Below are 20,638 nucleotides of genomic sequence, written 5' to 3' on the forward strand. Positions count from 1 at the left end.
AATCAAAAGAAAGGTTAAAAAACATAGAAGACAGATTTGAAGGCCTACCATACATTAATCTGTGACAAAAAAAAAAAACAAAAAAAAAAAAAAACAAAAAAAAACTAAAAGCCTACATATAATGAAGAGATAATGGCTGAGAGGGTTTTAAAACAGGCCAATGATACCATCCCATCATTCAAAACCCACTGTAACACCCAATCAAAACTGCTAAAAAATTACATAAGATCATTACAGTAGAGGCAAAGTAGAAACATCCAAGTAGGATAAACCCAAACTAGCTGCAGATGAGTTCCTGTGAATCTCTTACCAAGTACATGAGAAATGACAAGAAAGGGAAAGGATGTCATCGGTAGACTGAAAGAATTTTATATCCAGCAAACATATCCTTTTAGAAAGAAGGTAAAGTATATCACTTGCTAGAGTGTTAGCCTATATGAGACCTGTTTATCTCCTGGACCTTGGAATCCTTAAAATGGTTATGTTTCTTTGATGACACAAGCAGTGACACATTCACTATAGAAAGAATAAACAAATTTTTAAAAGAAAGGAGCATACCACACACACACACACACACACACACACACACACACTTGCACACATGAAACTCAAAATCACTCTCATCCCTTTCTCAAAAGCACAGAACCTGGCTATGTGTGTATGACCCCAGAATTCTGGGTTTCTCCAAGAAAGACAAGCTATACTTCTGAGGATGAACATGTCCCCAGCACCATGTAAGAATGACCCATGCCGGTAAGTTTTCAGGTAGCACATAGTTTACTAAGTGAAGCCTCGCAGAGCAGGAGAAAGCACTCTAGTGGGAGCTGAGGCCTCAGATCTCTTCTGGACCCTGACATAAATCTTCAGCTTGACTTCAGCAGGTCACGTCCTCAGTCTGGGTCGTATTGTGGTACTACCTCCATTAAACAAAGGGTTTGGAAATGAAGCCCTATAAGGTTCCTTCCAATAAAGAAAACATACCTTTGGGATTACTTTAGAGTTCAATGTAGAGAATCAGTCTCAGAAAATATCTGTAGACACAGCCTCTGTGCTTGGAGCTGTTTGTACCATTAGAGCAAACGGTGCTTCTCAAGACCGGCTGCATCTCTGCACGGCAGCTATTATATGGACGGCATTTCTTCGTTTCTGCTTCTCAAGCTCCGCTGACACCTCTATTTCCATCCCCGCGTGCTCCGGAAATAGCCTGCCTCACTTCAGATGTCGCTGTTTATTAGCACCCAGAGAGGATGCTCATCTGAAATGGCGGAGATTAAATAATTGAGACGGGCATAAAAGCTTTTGATGCTAGGGTTCTCACATATCACCTAGGGGCAACCCACTTCTGTTTAATGCCTTCCTGACCCACTTCGGGGTTCACAGGGACATGCTGGGACACTGTTCACAAGCCGTTTGTACCGGGTCCTTGGCAAGCAAATGAAATATCCTTGAAAGGTGGCAGTCGCACATCCGTATCAGTAAAACTCAGACTCTGGGCTCTGTGCTTGACGTAGGAGCAGCTGAGGATGCTGGGAAAGAAGCCGCTCCTCTGGGAGAGCAGCCGGTGTCCTTAACATCCGCGCCACCTCTCCAGCTCCGACCTCACTGTCGCTGCTTTGCTTTTGCTCTTTAGTTGTATGTTGTCAACGTTTTTTGGAAACTGCTGAGCCAATATAATAAGCAAAATATACTCGTTTTTTAAACTTTCTTGTATTTCTTTGGTGTGGACCAGGTAGAGTGTACCTTCGCGCCTTCCTATTCCGTCGTGGGGGTAGAAAGTAACCTTTAGGTACCTTTGCCCACTGTAATACTCCCCCCCTTTCTATCCGGGCTGAACTGAATCTACCATTGGTGAATGAATCAAGTAACAATTTCCTTAGCCTTTTATTTGCTTTTTAAATTTTGATTTGTTGTTTTCTTAGACCAGCTATCCTTGAACTCAAAATCCTCCTGCCTCGGCCTCGGCCTTCAAACTGGGATTTCCGGCATGTGCTAGGGTGTCCAGATGTTGTTGCCCATTTCAAAAGTAAACAAGGTAGAGACAAATACAGAAAAGAGGTAGTCAGCAGTCCGGCGTGACCTAATGCTCACCCTCTCTGTCTCCCTGCCCCTCCCCCACCCCAATGCACTTCACTTTGGTTGTCTGATATTATCTGATTAAGCTGCAATTGCCATATTTGCACAAGTCTACATGACTTGCGTTGTTAATTTGAGGGGTATCAGTTATGGGACCCAAACCCAGGGTTTTTATGTGTGTTAGATCAGCTGCCTAGCACTCAGATATACATACCCTTAACCCTCTAAAGAAGGCAGCTTTGTGCACACATGCCAAGCAGTTATCTTTGTAAAAATAGTTCATCAAGCAACTAATTTCCTCTTACAAAATCTTACATTTTTTTGCCATGCCCCACACAGGGCTTGTTCAGAAATCAAAGCAGGAAAGGGGCCGTCGGTGCCTCTGTATGCATGTTAAATAATAGTTCAATAGATAAGGTTCAAATAATACAAAAATAGGAAGAAAGGGGAGTAACTTTAAAATAAGCATGTGCAGTTTGGGGGCTTCCAAGCTCTGGCATTTCCTTTGTTTCCAATCATACAAACTTAAGTTTATAGTCTGTGTCCTTTTCCCAGCCTTTGTGCCCCCAGTCCTTTTCCCCAAGTGTAGAAGCCTTTGTTTTTGAGTCCCTGATATACCCCCAGGTGCTGTTGATGCCACACAGTACATGTTTGGTGGCTTTCTGTTGAATGACATTGCTCAAACAGGCGCTTCAGATGTCTTTCTTACCCCGACTCCCTCCCACCTCCTTCTGCCCAGTTCCTAACGAGTTTATTCAACACTCATTTTTTCTCCGCTTCTGCTATTCTAAGGCTGTTGAGAGATGCTGGGGTGGGGGCAGGGGAATCAGACCTCTGCTAAGTGGGCCTACATGAAAGCAGGTCGCTGAACTTTGCACAGGCCCCGAGTTTATCTCCTATTGCCATGACAGGAAGTTGCACAGTGATCTTCAGACTCAGCTGTGGCCAAAGCCTTGACTCTGACAGTTACCGGCAACTTCTGTCTCGGGTTGTCACCACTTCCTACGCCATCCCTCTCCAACTTCCCTGTTCCTAGGCTGTTTCAGGTCGAAGTGATCTTGAGGCACCTTAAGCCTCCTCCCAAATTGCCTTAAATCGCTAGTTAAAACATAGGACTAATTTGTTTTTATTTTTAATGTTCGTGGGTTATTTTGACAAAGCTCTTTGTAAACTTAATCCTGAGGCTGCATTTTATCCTGTAATATACCAACCACATTTAAGCTTCTTTAATGAGACACCTACACATGTTTTTTGCATTTATTTCATTATTACAATGTTTTTCTTTTGCTTTTCTGACATAAATTTTCTTCTGAGTTTCTGAAATTCCTTAAGGTATATTCCTGGCTTTATTGTGGGCAACAGCTCCAAAAGTTCAGATTCTTGGTAAACTTTGCCAAATTTATTTTCAGAAACAGTTTCATTATGAATTTGCCAAGACTAGGAATTCTCTTTCATACCTTCAACTTGAAAGGATTTATTCTGTGTGCCTGTATCTGGTTGAGCCCTCTCACATCTTTTTAATATATTAATTACTTGTAGCTTTCTTCAGTGAATTGTCTTCTATTGACTTTTCTCATTGGCCTACTGGTATTCTCATTTCTTTAATTATTTTGTCTGTGTTATTGATAAAATTTACACACTAATTTGTGTGACAAACTCTCCAGGTGGGCAGTTGTGGTTCCATGATGCTCCTGTCTCTCCTCCCTCCTCCTCCTCCCTCCTCCTCCTCCCTCCTCCTCCCTCCTCCTCCCTCCTCCTACTCCTCCTCCCTCCTTCTCCATCTTCCTCCCTCCTCCTCCCTCTTTCCTCCTCCACTCTGCCTTTGCCTTCAATCTCAGATCCATTCCCTGGTCTGGAAATCATCTCTCATGAAAGTTGATTTGTAAGGTATTAGCATATGTTCTACTATGATATAAAATTTGCCTCATCTATCCTGGGAATTACTTTTTGGGGGGGTTAATATTTTTATTAATTCTTTGAGAATTTCATGCATATATTTCGGTCATATTCACCCCCTCCTCTGAGATGCACCCTCCCTTCCCCCTCCCTATTTTTTTAACCTGTTGAGTCTAGTTTGTGTAGCCCAAGTACCCTTGGGTGTGGCCTGCTTGGAGAATGGTTGACCTCTCAGGGGCCACACCCTCTCAGCAGCTGTCGGAGGTCCACACATCTATCTCTAGCTAGTTTTGAGACTTTGTGCCCTGGGATTTTGTCGTTGAGCAGTTACTACAGACCTACACCCCTGGACTTGCCTGGCCCAAATAATACTTTGAAAGCATAGCCCTTCAATCATTGTTCTTAAAATACAAAATGAAATATGCAGAAAATCTAGGAGTCCAGAGGCCGTTGAGGGATTTGCATGTCAAAGGCTTTGCTTTCAGTAAAGCCACAGCCACCAACCAAGATACCTTGCCCACAGTAACCTCCTCTGCCTCCACCACCATGGCCTTAGCCACCCAAGCTATCAGAAGCACTGTGGCTGCTACCCTATTGGCTCTCCACTCCCCTCTTAAACACACATATTCTCCTCTATGGCCTAGTCCCTCCCTGTTCTCACTTCAGAACCTACTGGTCCAGAGACTCCGCCAAGATCAAATCCAAGAAGACTTATAGATGCGGCTTATTATTTTTGTCTCTGCACATAGCAGGCAGCATCTGTTTCTCCTGCTGCTCTGTCCTCAGTTCCAAAATCTGCATGAATTCAGTCGGATTCATTGCTGAGAACCAGCAACAGTTGCAGAGAAAAGACAGGGCTCTCATGGGAACAAAGTAACCACCACAGAAACCCAACTTTGCATTGTCAGCAACAGCACTGGGTCAGTCCATACGCGGCTCACTCCTCACTCCATCTCAAAGCCGTCATTCCACATAGAACCACCATCATGACCCCACAGCTTCCGGAGCACAGACACCCTCCCCACCTAGTCCAGGGTAGCTCAGTCCTCTTGCTACTGGTCTATGATACGGTCACAGTGGCTGTGCCAGCAATGTTATAAGTGAACAACAAAACCCTCCGTGTTATCCCTGCAACGTGTAAAGGTCTCTCCAGCTTTAAATAGTTGAACTTTTCCTCCGATGAAACCAGGAGACACACTGCCGAATCTTTAGCATCAAATTGACCATAGCATTCCAGAACCCAATGCACACTAATGATGTTGGTTTAAATGCTGCTTACTGATGGTGAGTCACTCGTTCCCAGGACATGAGTTAAGAAGGGAGCGCCTTTCCCTGCCCTAGGTGTGCACAACCGCTCTTCCAACCACCTCAGTGTGAGGAGCTGCTGAGGAAGCCACACCACAGAGCACTGTGGGTCTTGCCTGGCTCAGAAACGAACTTCCCTGTGTCTTAGTTTCTGCCAACCCGCCAGCTAGGTTTTCTAATGCTTTGTTTCTCTGACTCTTCACGGTGACTAATCACTCTGGCTTTTCTTTCTTTTCTTTTCTTTCCTTTTTTCTTTTCTTTTTTTTTTTTTTTTTTTTTTTTTTTTTTTTTTTTTTTTTTTTTCTGGGCACAAGTATTTCCACTTTCATCAGCTCTGTGCTGTTTTGATCTGTATTGTTTTGTCTGAGGCAAGCCTCATGATGTAGCCCAGGCTGGCTGAACTTGAGATCCTCCTGCCTCAGCCTCCCTAAGCTTGGACCACCACATTAGACTCTTCAGCTCCCTTCTGTCTATGAAGCCAAGTTCCTCCGCCCTGCCCTTCAAAATGTTTCTATTTCATGAATGAGACGCTTTCCAACTCTGGACTGTAAAACAAATAAATACACTGTTGCAGTTTCGTCTTTTGTCCAGATACTGTCACATCTGTTGGAAATAGAGCAGAAAGTAAGGTGAGCCCAGTCCTTGTGACCTATGAGGCCCTGCAGATGAACAACTGCTCCAGCCACACACCAACAATGAGTCACAACAGATACTATTAGCTGAATCAGAGACAGAAGTGGCCAAAAATCTTACTTGCATCTGGATGCCGAAGTCTTTCACACTGAGTGTTAGGGTGGAGGAAAAGCAGCCGCTGGCTCTCCTCCTCTGTACTGGAGGGCTGACAGTCATGTTCCTGTCTGTCATCACTGTGCGAACGTTGACTAACACTGTTAACTGGGGCCTTGAAATTGGAGTTACTCGATGTATTTTAAGTTGTTTTTTAATGCTTTTAATAGGTACTCCAAAATCATTTTCCCACAAAGGCTGCATTTGCACAATACCCTCCTATCTTCAGGCATTCCTCTCACTACACTGTATTTTAACAGAGCAGCAACGATATGCTGGGTTCAAATCCCACCTCTTACACCGCCTCAGGAGGCTGTGTGTAGCTCTCTAAGGCCGCTGTCTAGTCTGTAAAACAGGGACAGCGATGACATCTGCCATATAGGGTTTATGAGAGTTGGATAAAACGATGATTGTCTGTGACAGTCCCCGGCAACAACACGAACACAATAAACATTAGCAACGGTCACCAGCAAACACTCCGCCCCAAATCACGCTAGCAAGAATATCTGGGGGTGAAAAAATCCCCTGAACACAAGTGGGAAAAGTACCAAGCTTCCCTGGGGGACAGCAGTGCTCAGGGACTGAAGATACCATCTTATTGACACAGAAGATGCCGGCATTAAAAAATAGCAGCCTAGCTGGGCAGTGGAGGCTCACACCTTTACTCAGGAGGCAGAGGCCAGCCAATGTTTGTGTTCAAGGCCAGCCTGGTCTACAGAGAGTGTTCCAGGACAGTCAGGGATACACAGAGAAACCCTGTTTCGAGAAACCAAACCAATCAAACAAACAAGAGTAACAGCCTAGTGGTTCCTATTGCAGTAAACAGTCTTCTGTGGGGCATTTTCTGCGTTCTATACATTCTTTTAAGAATGATATACTTTTCTTTACTATTCCAAAGGCAACAGTTGTTGTTTTGCTTCGTTTTGGTTTGGTTTGGTTTGGTTTTTAAGGGAAAATAGCTCCAATTTAGAAGGCATGTTTTTTTCAGAGTTACAGTCTCAAGGTTCATCCCCCCCTCCCCCAGTGCAGCCCCAGAGGAATCCATCTGTCCTTAACTCTGCTAAGAGATCTGTGTTATGAGGCTTTTATTTTAAAAAGACTCTAATCAGTTTCTTCAAGAAAAAAAATTTAATAATTTGGAAGTCTTCGTGAAACTTTGTATACAGCTCAGTGACCTTTTGTTTGCTATCTCCCCAATCCTTGGTTCGGATGATAATGGATTTTTGTAGAATTTGTGGAACCCATTTTTGTAGATTCACAGAAGCCATTTGTCAGATGGGTGCCCTGAAACCACTGAGGCAAATTAGTTTACCCCTATTTAAATACAAAATAGATCATTTTCTATTGCATTACGAGAATGCATTTGCTTAATCTCTTTGTAGAGCTATAGATTTTTTGGATGTAGAAATATTACTATCTAGTTTCTAGAGGAGAAGCACTCAAAGCTGGTCCATACCTGTTATATACAGAATACCATTAACAGGGGTAACACACAGAACGCTGTCTCAGATCCTTGGCGACCTTTGACACAAGCTGGTTCCTTACTCACTCGGAAGAGAAACACTGGCACATGTCTCACTGTGAAAACACCAGAGGAAATTGTGGACTGTGGGAAAGGTCCTCCTCCTGTAGCCGCTGCTTTGCTCTGACAGGAAAGGAAACATTTAGGACAGAAAGCTAATCCGGCTCTTTCTTCTGAAGCACAAATTGGCCCTGTGTTTTCCTTCTCATTTCTTTGAAACCAATGGCCTCAGTCCCCATGAATTTCCCAAGCTATGGGTCATGGAGTACACAGAGGTGTGTAACAATAAGCCCCAGGTTCACACATCTTCCTGGCAGAGATGCATTAGGGAGTCACTAGAATCTTGAACTGCCCAGAGAGGGCTACAGCTTCCTTGGTGATGGAGGAACCCGGCTCGGCACGGAAAGGGCCAGACAGACTTTGTGCTCAACTACCTCTTCACCCTGAACTACACTAGCACAACTCTTCTTTTTCTTTAAAAAGAAAATATTTTGTAATTAAAATGTAATTACACTGTTTCCCCCCTTTCCTCCCTCCAAACTTCCCATGTCTCACCTGCCCCCACTCTCAGATTCATGGCCACTTTTCTTTAATGGCTACTGTTAATCCATATAGATAAATATGAACACTCCATCTTCTGTGGCTTGCATGTGTGAGTTCAAGGATGACCGGTTGCTATTGGACAACAGATTAAACGCCTCCTCCTTGGAAAGGATTGGTTCTCCCAGGTCTAGCACTCCTTGGCTACCTGCAGTTCTTTGTTTAGGAGAAGGGCTCCGTAAGATTTTCCCCTTCACTATTTTTTAAATTATGTGTGTATACATACGTGTCAGTTTAAGGATGTGTATACAGGGGTGCGGATGCCCTCAGAGGCCAGAAGATAGCCTTGATCCCCTGAGGGTAAAGTTACTTGTGAGTTGTCCCTTCCCAGTGCAGGCTACACACTGGGACCGAACTCGGGTACTAGAGGGCAAATCCAGATGCTTTATAGAGAATGTCCACATGCCTAGTTGTGTGGAGAACTTCGGGGTGTGAAAAGGAAGATTGCACCCCACAGATTCAGACCTCGGCGGCTGCTGCTCATGAGACCCACCCTGGGCCTCAGTTTCCTTGTTTGTAAAAATGAGCATGGTATCAGTTATTTTTGTAAAACTGTGACCAAAATATCTGAGAAAGGGCACTTAAGGGAAAACGATTTTGCTTTGGTTTGTGGTTGTGGGACATTTACTCCATGATCAGTGGCACTGTTTCTGGGCCCATTGTTAGGTAGGGTGCTACGGTGACAGGATTACAGGGTTGAGCAGCATCTTAATTTGTTGGCATACAGGACATGTTTTAAAGAACAGAAATGAGAGAGAGAGACAGAGAGAGAGAGAGAGACAGAGAGAGAGAGAGAGAGACAGAGACAGAGAGAGAGAGAGAGAGATGACATATAACCCAAGCATACTCTACATCATCCCAACCCCCACTGCCAGTGACATACTTTCTCTGATTGTGTCTTCTCCCCCTTACCTCCCCCAAATAATGCTATTATATTATATATTCAACAAGGGATCAATACATTGATTAATCCATGACCGAGTTGTCTCTGAAACATCATCGCCGACATAGCCAAAGATGGGCTGCACTCACCCCCTAGCCATTTCCTAACCCAGTCAGACAGACAGTTAAAGCTAGTCATCTCAGAGACAACAATAACAGTATCAGCTCATTTTATTATTTCCTCCATCTATCAGAGACTGTCTCGTCCCATGAATATTGGGAATGGTTTACTACTTAAAAAAGAAGGGGGCAGCTAAAGGTTCAATTTTGGAACTTTTGATCACATTCTGCTTCCAAACCTACTAAACAACCAAAAGAATCTTTTTCTCCATTTTTTCTTTCTGTTTTCTTTTTTTAAAACATTTCTTCTGTTCCAAATGCATTAATAAGCTGTCCATACAGCCAGGGCTTTGAGAAGCCAAGATCTCTGAAAGACGGAGAACGCCCTGGAAAAGCCCCAACGGTTGGCGCCCTCTACTCAGGGACTCCCCGGTTCATAAGCACAGTGGGTGTGAACCAAAAGCTGAGACACTGGGCAGAAGACGGCTGTTAGCCGGAAGGAGACTCAGGCCTGAGGAGGTTCAATTAAAAAAAAGCCGAAATTCAGATACACCAAGTTAACCAAGGGCTTCAGACAAAATCCTGAAGGCGGAATGTAAAATGGAGATTCTTGTTTAGACAGAGCTGCTCTTTGCTCCAATGTCCCTCCTCATTAGTAATCAGAGCAGGGCGGGTGTTAGACAGACAAATAAACACTGTGTTCAGAGCGCCCCAGATCAGGGAAGCCTTGGAAGCACCTCATTCTTTCAGTAGACACTTGGAGAGCCTCACTCTAGAAAAAAGTACAAATACACAAAGTCTAGGTTTTAGAAATGAAACATCAAGCCACCTTGGTTCCTGATTGATATGGGGGGGGGGTGCTTCTGGTTTTGATATGACTGCTGACACCCCTGAACACAAACTGTGGATATGTGTGTGTATGTGTGTGTGTGTGTGTATGTGTACATGAGTGTGTGTATGTATGTATGTGTGTGTATATATGTACGTGAGTGTGTGTATGCATGTATGTGTGTGTGTGTGTGTGTGTGTGTGTGTGTGTGTGTAATGTCTACCAGTCAATAGAAGATTACCAGCCATGGAGAGACAGAGTCAGGAAAGAAATGTACATTCAGATCATACACAAGTAATGCAGACACTGGAAGGACCAGACTCAGAACATAGTGACGGTCAATGTGGTAAGGATGACAAGAGGGGGACTGTCTCCAGGACCTAAAGACTATCTTCTAGTCTTAAAAACCACGTAGAAATTCTAATACCAAAAAACAAAAACACAGACTGACTGTAACTAAAGTTAACCTTCAATAACAGCTTAGCAGTTGTTGAAACCCAAGGGAAGAAAGTAAGAGTGACCTAGAACACTGAACCGGGAGAAAGCAGGCAGACGGAAACACCTGACCCCAGTTCTTGGAAAGGGGAGGAAATTCTAAAAAGCATCATCAAACACATGGAAGGTTTCAAGAGGCTGTCTCTATGTCCGATTGGAATCCTAGGAGGTTGTCGATGAAAATCTGAAATGAGACCAAGTTGGAAACTGTAGGCATCATTTGAAGAGCTAATTCACAGCTGAGAACTTTCCAAAGCTGATTTAATCAAGCTATGGATTCCTGGAGAGAGTTCCTGGAGCTCCAGCTGACCGCTTCAGCTCCCCCAGTCCGTTTCTTCTGGGTGCTTGTAAGGCTCTGCCCTCCTGGTCAGGTTACTGCAATAGTCTCTGCTGGACGTTACGAATTCCCGAGTTGATGATGTATTCCTCTCTTCTTCCTGTGCCTACTGCCCCTTGATATTGATTGATTGACTGATTGTACTTGCTTTAAACTTAATAAATTTACCCACTCCAACCTGAAACTGTGGCTGACATAAATCATCCTCTGAACAGTTGCAGACAGTCCTCCACGTCACACACAAGATTGCCTGTACTAAGCAAATGCTCCACTGCAGGGACATATTGCCAGCCCTCTTTTTAAAGTGTCTCTAGTTTTAAGACAGGCTCCTCTTGAATTGCTCAGGATGGCCTGCTACCTGGAGCCAGGCAGGCCTTGAGTTTGTGCCTCAGCCTCACACATAGCTGGGACTATAGGCCTCTACCATAACCTGGCTCAGCTTCTACCAAATTACATTAAAATGGTGGTCTTGTCTTTTTATTTCCAGTATTAAAATCCCCCCTCTCCTTCTTTCCTTATAGCATTGACCTTCATCTATAATGCTGTACTAAATACTATCTGTTAAGACCAATGGGAAAAAAGACAAGAATAACCCGACAAACTTAAAGAAAAGTAATATTACAGAAAAATGTAAAATCACCAGACAATGTTTGGCAAAGATATACAGAGACTAAGTCCCCATAGGGTGCTCATGGTCTGCCAAGGAGCACTCACCGTGGGCGCTCACCGCGGAGTGTGGGGTGCTCACCGTGGGCGCTCACCCAGGAGTGAGACATCTGCATCCCAGCCCCCCCGCACTGCAAGGTTTCTGGACCATGAGGAAGAGGGTGTGGGAAAGGGTAAAGGTCAGAGGTCAGGAAGACTGAGGAGAAACACTGCAGTCGGCAGCCCGGCCGCAGGCAGCTGTGGTTGGTTTGCAGGATCACCCAGGTGGAGTTCAACACAGAGCATAAAGGGGTTCATACCCCCCACCCCTACCTGAGGGACTACGGCATTTGATGACTTCTTCAGGAGGGACATTCAGGCTATTTGGGGGAGGCGGCTGTGGCCCCTGGTTAGTTGCCTCTGCTCCTGGTTTAGAAGTGTATAAACGGCACAAATTAAACTCAGCGGAATTCTTTTAAATAAGTGAGGACACGATAGTTAGAAGAGTTAGCAAAGGATCGTTAGTGGAGGCCCGGATACGATCAAAATACATCGTAAGCCCGTGTGACTTCTACAAGGACTTTTTGAAAGTTGTATTTTAAAAGCAAGGACCAGAAACTGTACCTGGTGGCCAAGAAAGCACACAGGGCGGAGGCTCTGGGCTCCTCCGGATGGCAGGAGCTACTGTTTTGTAAGGGGTGTGGCCTCTAGGGAAGGGAGAGCTCTCTTATGGCAAGAGCTTCATCTTAACGCACAGCTCTACATAAACTATTATGACATCAGTGATTCTAACCATCCATTGTCCCTTGTCCCCAGTTACAGATCAGAGTTGTCCTTAACAGCCTGGCCATGCCCTTTTCAGCAGAGGCCCACCCTGCTGAGCGCTCACAGCGTGTCAGCGGACACTGATGACTGTCCAGGCTTCAGTGGACAGGGCAGAAGCATCCGCCCTCCTCTCCGGTGCTCCCGATGGAGATTGTCGCCTCAGTAGGAGGTGGGCTCTGTCAGCTGGATGGGTCTGGAGGAAGCCAGACACATGGCTGGTTCCAAGCTAATGACCAAGCAGGGTCTCCTCTCTCTGCACATCCAGTGAGGCTGTCGGGGGCCGAAGGAGTAAAGTGAGTAGGGTTTCTAAGGAACCTCGTACCCCAAACCTCTATAATATGACTTGTCAGTGCAGGCTTCAAACTCTCACACTCCGCTGCTGGGACCAAACTCATTCAGCCTGGGAGGTTACCAAGCTTTTGCCCCTTGCCACACTTGGAATCCCTTTAGCCCACCTTTGCTCTCCATCGCGAATGAGCCATGCTATGGTCATATCCAGCCATCTACTCCCTTGGATCTGAGCTGGACCCTTGCATCCAGCTTCTACATCGCTGCTGGTGGGACCTGTCCATCATTCACATCCAAGGATGTCTCTATGGTAACATTCCAGAAAGGCTAAGGATGTTGTCCAAAATCTCCTGGCTATGACCAGCTCTATTCCCGCCAGGGCCACAGCCTGCAGTTCCCATCTCCCCTCTGTCTCCCTACCTGTTGATTCCCAGACCTAGCACAGGATGCACCCCACTGGCAGCCCCCTTGCAGATCCCAAGGCTTGCAGGAGCCTTGGCTGCCTCCTAGGCTCCTGTAGAGCGATGGCCTTGCTCTCTCTGGGCCTTTTTCTCCCCAGATCCTGTTCAGCCATCGCACTGAATCAAAACCGCCAGAGCGGAGTTTTAAGTGATATATTGCCACCACGCCGGTTTTGTTCCTTTTTATGTTCAAGGCAGGACACATTTGCAAAACACATTGAGCCAGACTCCGTGTCCCCGGTGGAGAGACAAGTGGGTAGCTTGTGCTTCTTCGAAGGGGGCGCTGGGCATCGTGCTATGGTTTAGGGGTGTAGTGGAGCAACACAGACCTGTCCCAGGACAAGAGCAGTGAGCAAGCCGGTTTTGCTTTCGCTCTGAGTGCGGTGGGCGAGGGGACGGTCCCGAATCTCCTCCGTCGGGCACTCCGAGAGTTAATTCGAAAGCGTCACCCGCCCTGGGGCGGATCAACGCACTTATCTTTGAGAGAAGCTGATTTAGAGACAGAGAGAGAAAGCAAGAGACACAGTCCTGGGAAAGTCCTGCCCGCTATCCAGACAATTATAAAAATGTGTCCCCCAGGGCCACTGCTCCAACCTCCTCACCCTCGGCATCCAGCTGCTCCTCTCAGAGCTGGTCCAGCATGTGTCAGTCACGCTGTAAGTAGCTACGGGCTGGGCACAAGGGTGACTTGATCAGGGAAGAGGAAAGAGCGGACGGAAGCCCTGGCCCACTAAGGGGGACGGACTGGGGCGGCCAGCAGATGCAGGCCAAAGGAAAGAAGAAAAGAATGGCGTGCTAGACGGCGCAGCACCGGGCATGGCCTCCTCACTGAACAACCCCGGGGGCTACCGCTATGCCCATTTCACTGGAGAAAACTAAACCCAGCTAGAGTAAGCAAAATGCTGATCTCAGCCGGTCCCCAGTCAAGACCTGTGAGGTCTTGCTTAATCCGTCAGCTCCGAGGAAGGGGTTAAATCATGGGTTGAGGGAGGTCAGTACCCAAAATGAATGGATGGTAAAACTTGCCAGTGAAGAAAGAAGCAGGTCAGAACCAGGCTGGCAAGCTCCACCTGCCCCTTTTCCCTTCCAGACCTCCTCTTTTTGGCCACCCTTGCCCTCCTAAACCACCTCAGTTCGGCCAGGGTCTTACCAGCCTCTGGACCCGCCAAGTGTCTTACCCAGTCCCAAAACCTGCTGAAGACCACAGACGACATGGTGAAGACGGTGAGTTTCTGGTGTCCGCCTGGCTTCAGAGCTCCGCTGTTGAAATGACTTCTGTCTGGTGTCGGCTGGAGAGCCTTAGTTGGTGGGTAGCCCGCAGGAAGAGTAGAGGAAACTTTTCAACCCTTGTAAATATAATCTAAAGGAAACTGTGGCTCCAGAGAAAGAAAGAATGGTCATAAATCAGAACGGCATCAGTGTGGGCTGTGTCTACACAGGGGGATGTGGGTACAGTGTCCCTCCCAGCCTGCCTGGCTGGCTGATGTCCTATCAGGTGCTCCAGGGCAGGTACTAGGTACACTCTGTGTGCCACAAGCCATGGAGAGGAGTTCGATTGTCTGTCCTGCCCACCAGCGTCTAGCACAGTGATGCCGTTCCTCACCGGACAGACACACCTCAGGGAGGACTCAGACATCAGATGTCCCATCTACCCTCCGTTTTTCTGGAGCGAGTGTGATCCAGTTTTAGTCACAGCTCTATTCATTTCTCTCCGGTTTCATATTTGAATGCGAAATTGCCTTTTCTGTCGTAGCGTTGCCACGGTTTCCTCTGACTCTGAGGCAAAGCTACAGAAAAATGCTAATGTGTCCGAGACATCAGCTGCTAGGGCTGAGGCTCTGCTGTAGAGTTCTGACGTAATTACGATGAGCGCCCAGGTTCTATCCCCAACAGGGCATGCATTTAGGAGCATGCAGGGACAGAGAAAGGAAGGAAGGAAGCTCCTGTCTTTCTGTTGTGTTTTTAAACATTTCTTAAGGGTCCTTCTAGTCTGTTGTCCTATCCCCAGATAAGCTCCCCTCCGCCAGACCTTGGTGAATTCCTTTCTTCCCTTCTAATCTTGCACAATGCGCTGCTGATTCTTCCTCAAAGCTCAATCTTAATTAAGTGGGGTTCCCAAGCCAGAAAGATGGCTCAATGGTTAAGAGCACTGACTGCTCTTCCAGAGGTCTGGAGTTTCCCGGCCCCCACATGATGGCTCCCAACCATCTGTAACTCTCTGGTCACAGGGACTCTGTCATTTTCCGGCCGCTGTGGGCACTGTGCACATGATGTGGACATCCATGCAGGCAGACATGTGTAGTCATGGAAACTTAAGATTAAGGGGAAAAAACTAAAGGAGGGCTCCCTGAGGAAATGTTGTCCCAGGGGTGAGGTTTGGTACGGAGGGATGAAGACTAGATGAAAGATCAAAGTCAACTAGATGCTCCTCTCTCCTTGACTGCCAATGGCCGGTGTTGGGGTTACAGTCCAGCCTTGTCTGAGGCTGAGTCACTATTGCTCTCTGGTTGAGAGTCTAGGAGGACACATCGCGTGTCCGTCCTTTGTCATACCCCGATAGCACAGTTGAATGGCAAAGTTAGCTCAACCTCCCATCAGGGAGCTGTTGACTTCTTAATGTGCTGTGTAATTCTGTTCCGTGGTGCTTCCCAGCATCCCCTGGGGGGGGGGCTGTCCCTGTGTACGTAAATTAAAGCTCAACTCGGATTTAGGACTTGCAAGCTTGCTCCAGCCAGCAAGCTGCGACTTTAACAGTTTCCCCTTTGGAAGTTAGACTTGGAAAGAAAGAAAAAAGATACTCAGAGGGTGCAGCTGCTTGGTAAAAGGAAAAACAACAGGATTCACCGGAAGCCAGCATCACGGTGCGGTTCTGATGCTGATTCGCACAGCCGCGGCCACCCCAGTGTTGAAATGGTGGAAAGACTACCCTGCTGGCAAAGGGGGGAGGGGGAGGGAGAGCGTGGGGCGGTCAGTTTCTTCTCAGCTCATGAAGAGTCTTCCTGAAGGCCAGAGATGACAGTTGAAAGTGGCCCGCCTCAGCTCTGCTTGCCTGCTGGGCTGCCAGTCTCAGGGAATGCCAGCTGTCCTGCCCAGAGCCACCTCAGCCTCTCCTCATGGTTTTCCCAGGCCAGAGAAAAACTGAAGCACTACTCCTGCGGTGCCGAAGACGTGGATCACGAGGACATCACGCGGGACAAAACCAGCACACTGGAGGCCTGTTTACCACTGGAACTGCACAAGGTATGGAGGACGTACCCCCAAAACACAATAAAGAGCTGTGCAGCCGACCTCAGCTGCCAAATGTGAGGGTTTGGGGGCAATGCTTCTAGAAGCTGAAGGATACTCGGTCACTGTGAGCTGGCCGTGGTAGACCTTTAATTCCAGTGGGTAGAAGAAAGCTGGTTTCTGTTAAGCTGGAGGCCAGCCCGGTGCACACAGGGAGCTCCAGCCTAGCCAAGGGTGCACAGCAAGATTTCATCTTTAAAAGGAATGGGGGGGGGCTGTCAGTAAAGTACTTACTCACTCGCAGTGTGAGGGGAGACAGACGGGGATGTCTACACCAGTCTAGTCAGTGAGAGAACCTGCGTCAGAAAAAGGTCTGGAGAAGCGACTGAGAAAGACCCGAAAGACCGTCCCTCACACACGCGCACACAGGAACACCACACGAGTCCACCCAGGAGTACTTATGATGGCGATGTTTCTCATGCTCTTCACTGGAATGAAAAGTTACGCTGAGAAAAAAATATACCAGAGAGATTTATGTTAAGAATGAATGGGAAGAGGTGGCGCCTGCCTTTAATCTTCACACTCAAAAGGCAGAGGCTGGAGGATCTCTGTGAGTTTGAGGCCACCCTTGTCTACAGAGTGAGTTCCAGGACAGCTGGGGCTACAATAGAAACCCTTTCATAATATAAATGATGATGATGGTGATGATGATGGTGATGATGGTAATGATGATGATGGCTTGTGAAGGTGTTGGTGAGGATGATGATGATGATGATGATGATGTCATCCTCACTTTTTGATTTTCTTCTAGAATGAGAGTTGCCTGGCTACTAAAGAGACTTCTTCCATAATAGTAAGTAATCAATCTACAGGTTTCTTCCTCATGATGAATTCGTAACACTGATGCCTGATCATTCTTTCCTCTAGAGGGGGAGTTGCCTGCCTCCACAGAAGACTTCTTTGATGATGGTAAGCCACATGCATCACTTTTCTGAAGTGCAGCAGGGCCATGCTGTTCCAGCCCATCTCAATGGGTCCTTCCCCATTTGTCCTGCCATCTAGGCCCTGTGCCTTGGTAGCATCTATGAGGACCTGAGGATGTACCAGACAGAGTTCCAGGCCATTAACACGGCGCTTCAGAGCTATAACCATCGGCAGATCGTTCTGGACAGAACCATGCTGACAGCTATTGATGAGCTGATGCGGGTACGGCTTCCTCCTGTCAGTCAGACTCCTTTTTCATGCTGAACGTCCCCTCCCACCTCACATCCTCCAACCGAGAAAGGCCTTGCGGGGTTACATTTACCAAGACAGCCTTAAGGGGACCCTCTAAACGAGGGTCGATGCAAACCTCCTACTTGTCGACGTCATGATAGAAATCAAGCTTCTTTCCAAATGCTTTTGCTCGTACCGTCCCCACAAGCAAACAAGGTCTGTGCAGAGGGGAACGGAAGCTTTAGAGGCTGAGCCAGGGTCTCCTACAAAAGGGATTTTTGTTTTTAATACGTTCTTCTCTTAAACGTTCAAGATTAGGACTGGAGGGACAGTCCTGTGACTAAGAGCATTTGCTATGCAAGCATGAGGACTTGAGTCCGGCCTGGAGTCCCTGTGGTCTTGAACTGCTCTCTAACTCCAGAGAGAGGAGACAGGAAAGCCACTGAGGTTTTCTTGCTGCAAGTTGAGCCACAAAAACCTCCAGGTTTAGGGAGAGACCCTGCCTCAAAGGAATAAGATGGAGAGTCACAGAATCCCCTTCTCTGGCCTTTGCACTGTGTAGGGACCGATATGTGCATGTGTGAGTGCATATAATTCACACAAACATACATGTGTCCTTTTTGAAATTTACAGGCTAGACAGTCAGGGGCTGCACACATATTCAAATATAATAGGAGGAACACGTGGGGCTGGTGTCCAATTATAATCTATTTTGAACCAAAATGTGACCAAACTGAAAAGTGATCTTACATCGAGGGAAATTCAGTGTTGGGCACCTGTGTGAACTTGCCGTTCAATAATGTAGCGCACAGCACAGAAATATGCAGATGAGAGAGATGAGCGCCTTGGCAGCCAAGGCATGGGTTCAAATACGTTCAAAATTCAGTCTGAAAAGCAATTGTTTTTCATTCCGTCCATGCCGTCTAGGTTAGGGTTTCTACTTCTTCGATAAGACATCATGGCCAAAAACAAATCGGGGAGGGAAGGGCTGATTTCATCTTATAGAGAGGATGAGTCTATCGTCCAGGGAAATGCAGAAGCTCACGCTGTAGAGAAACCCTGGAGGCTGCCGTCACCACATGGCTGGCTCAGCTTACCTTGTATAGCACCCAGGACCACCAGGCCTTCCCACATCAACCATCAGTCCAGGAGACAACCACAAGCTTACTCACTGGCCAATCTGGCTGGAGATGGTTTTCTCTATTGATGTCTCCATACAGGACATTACATATTGTCAGACGACTTATTTGAAAGACAGTGAAGTGTATGCAGGTGTCAAACAACCTACCGTGCAGAGATTTGTAATGGATATCGCATGTTCGAGCCCAGAGGTCGGGTGATTTGGGTAGTAGAAAGAGGCCTACCGGGGACCAACCAGCTATGCTGGCTGAGTTAACTCCTGTCTGCCTGTTTAAAACAGGATGATTTTGAACACCCTGTCTCTCAGGATTTTGTGAGGAGCAAGCAAAAAATTCTTAAAATCATAGAAACATAAGCTCTTATTCTATCTATATTATGAAATCAAAAGATCAAGTGGGAAACATGAAATCAAGGTACTATTTGTTTATCTAACACAAAGAGCATTTCGACCAGAAACAGGCCTGTTGCTGATAGTAGCTCAAATTCATAGCCCTTCCCCCCACCCATTCCCAGCTCCCTCTTCTAAATGAACAGGGTTTCTTAACATAACTTATAAAAATTAACCAGCGATTGCTGCAGATGCAATCATAGACTCATACCTTCCGAGAGACGGGCCCTAAAGATAATTCCTTTTGCCTGGGCAGTTTAGGGGTCTTGTCAGAGATCATTAAAGACATAGGTATGTGCTTGTAAAAGAGTACTTGTTCCCTCTTTTCCTGCGGATACACAGCAGGCGGAGATGTGAGAAGGGTCTAGGAGTGTGATGAGGGACTAGGTTAAACTGGATGTACGCTGAGCTTGGTGTTTCTTTGTAGTCTCTGAATCATAACAGCGAGAGTCTGCTCCAGAAACCTCCCGTGGAAGAAGCAGATTCTTACAGACTGAAAATAAAACTCTGCATCCTGCTCCACGCCTTCAGCACCCGCGTCACGACCATCACCAGGGTGATGAGCTACCTGAGCTCCTCCTGAAAGGCCCGAGGCCCTCCCCCAGAGCACCCACACAAAACAGGGACCAAAGAAATGTTGATAGGAGGCGGGCTAAGAATCAGGAGGTCTTGGCCTGGTTGATCTCCACATTCCTCTTCTCCTCTCACTCACATCCTCACACCCCGAACGGTGGCACAGCCACCTCAGCATGGTCCCCTCCATGTCTCTCACACTTACAAGTTGTTTGTAAGTTCTCATGAAAATACTGTTAAGGAGAGAATATGTCGTCCCTCAGTGTGTCAGCGGAAGAGCAGTAACTGCGAAGCTGTTATTTCCGTACCAAAGTGTTTATGAAAACACACAGTCACCACTTATTTAAAATATTTATTGTTATATTTTATACTTATGGAAGTATGTGAGACTATTTATATTTATTTATTTTCTATTTATTATAATATTTCTTATCAGATGAAACATACCTTATTTTGTGGTTCTAATAAAGTTTAAAAAAAGCACTTCACAAATGTTCTTGGAGTATCTATCTATCTATCTATAGATTATTTATTTGAATACTTAAACAGGGTTTCATTGCGTAGATCAGGCAGGCTTCTGACTAGCAGAGATCAAAACGTTTCTGCCTCCTGAATGCTGGATTCAAACCTGACTGTCACTTTGCCCAGCTAACTACAGTGTATAAATGTTCTAAGATACGCTGCAAGAAAACTGTCTCAGTTTGCACTCTGATAAACAAACACCATGACCGAAAGAAACTGGGGGCAGGCGTGTGTCATGTTACAGTTTATAGTCTATGAGAGTGACATCAGAGCATGCTCCTGGAGACAGTGACTAATCCAGAGAGGATGAAGGGATGCTGCTTACTGGCTTGCTCTCCATGGCTTGCTTAGCTGACTCTCTTATACAACCCAGGACCACCAGACTAGGATTGGCACCGCCCACAGTGTGCTGGGCACTCCCACATTAATCATTATTGAGGAAAATCCCCCTCAGACTTACCTATAGGTCAAACTGTTAAAGACATTTTTTTTTTCCAACTGAGGTTCTGTC

The 20,638-nt window shown here is 46.4% G+C and overlaps 1 protein-coding gene across 2 annotated transcripts; it reads left to right on the forward strand.

The window, feature by feature from the left end:
• Positions 1-13,704: 13,704 nt before the first annotated feature.
• On the forward strand, positions 13,705-19,615 carry IL12A (interleukin 12A; the record flags this gene model as incomplete). 2 transcript variants are annotated; one of them, XM_080915878.1, is made up of 7 exons in its annotated part: positions 13,705-13,720; positions 14,155-14,288; positions 16,191-16,304; positions 17,101-17,142; positions 17,217-17,258; positions 17,352-17,495; positions 19,460-19,615. In XM_080915878.1, the coding sequence occupies 7 exons, from the start codon at positions 13,705-13,707 to the stop codon at positions 19,613-19,615; spliced, it is 648 nt and encodes a 215-aa protein (XP_080772004.1). The 2 variants fall into 2 exon arrangements, with proteins under 2 accessions (XP_080772004.1, XP_080772005.1); XM_080915879.1 differs by lacking the exon at positions 17,217-17,258.
• Between the last annotated feature and the right edge of the window lie 1,023 nt (positions 19,616-20,638).

This window comes from Micromys minutus, assembly GCF_963924665.1.
Source record: "Micromys minutus genome assembly, chromosome: 4".
Classification (NCBI taxonomy): Eukaryota; Metazoa; Chordata; class Mammalia; order Rodentia; family Muridae; genus Micromys; species Micromys minutus.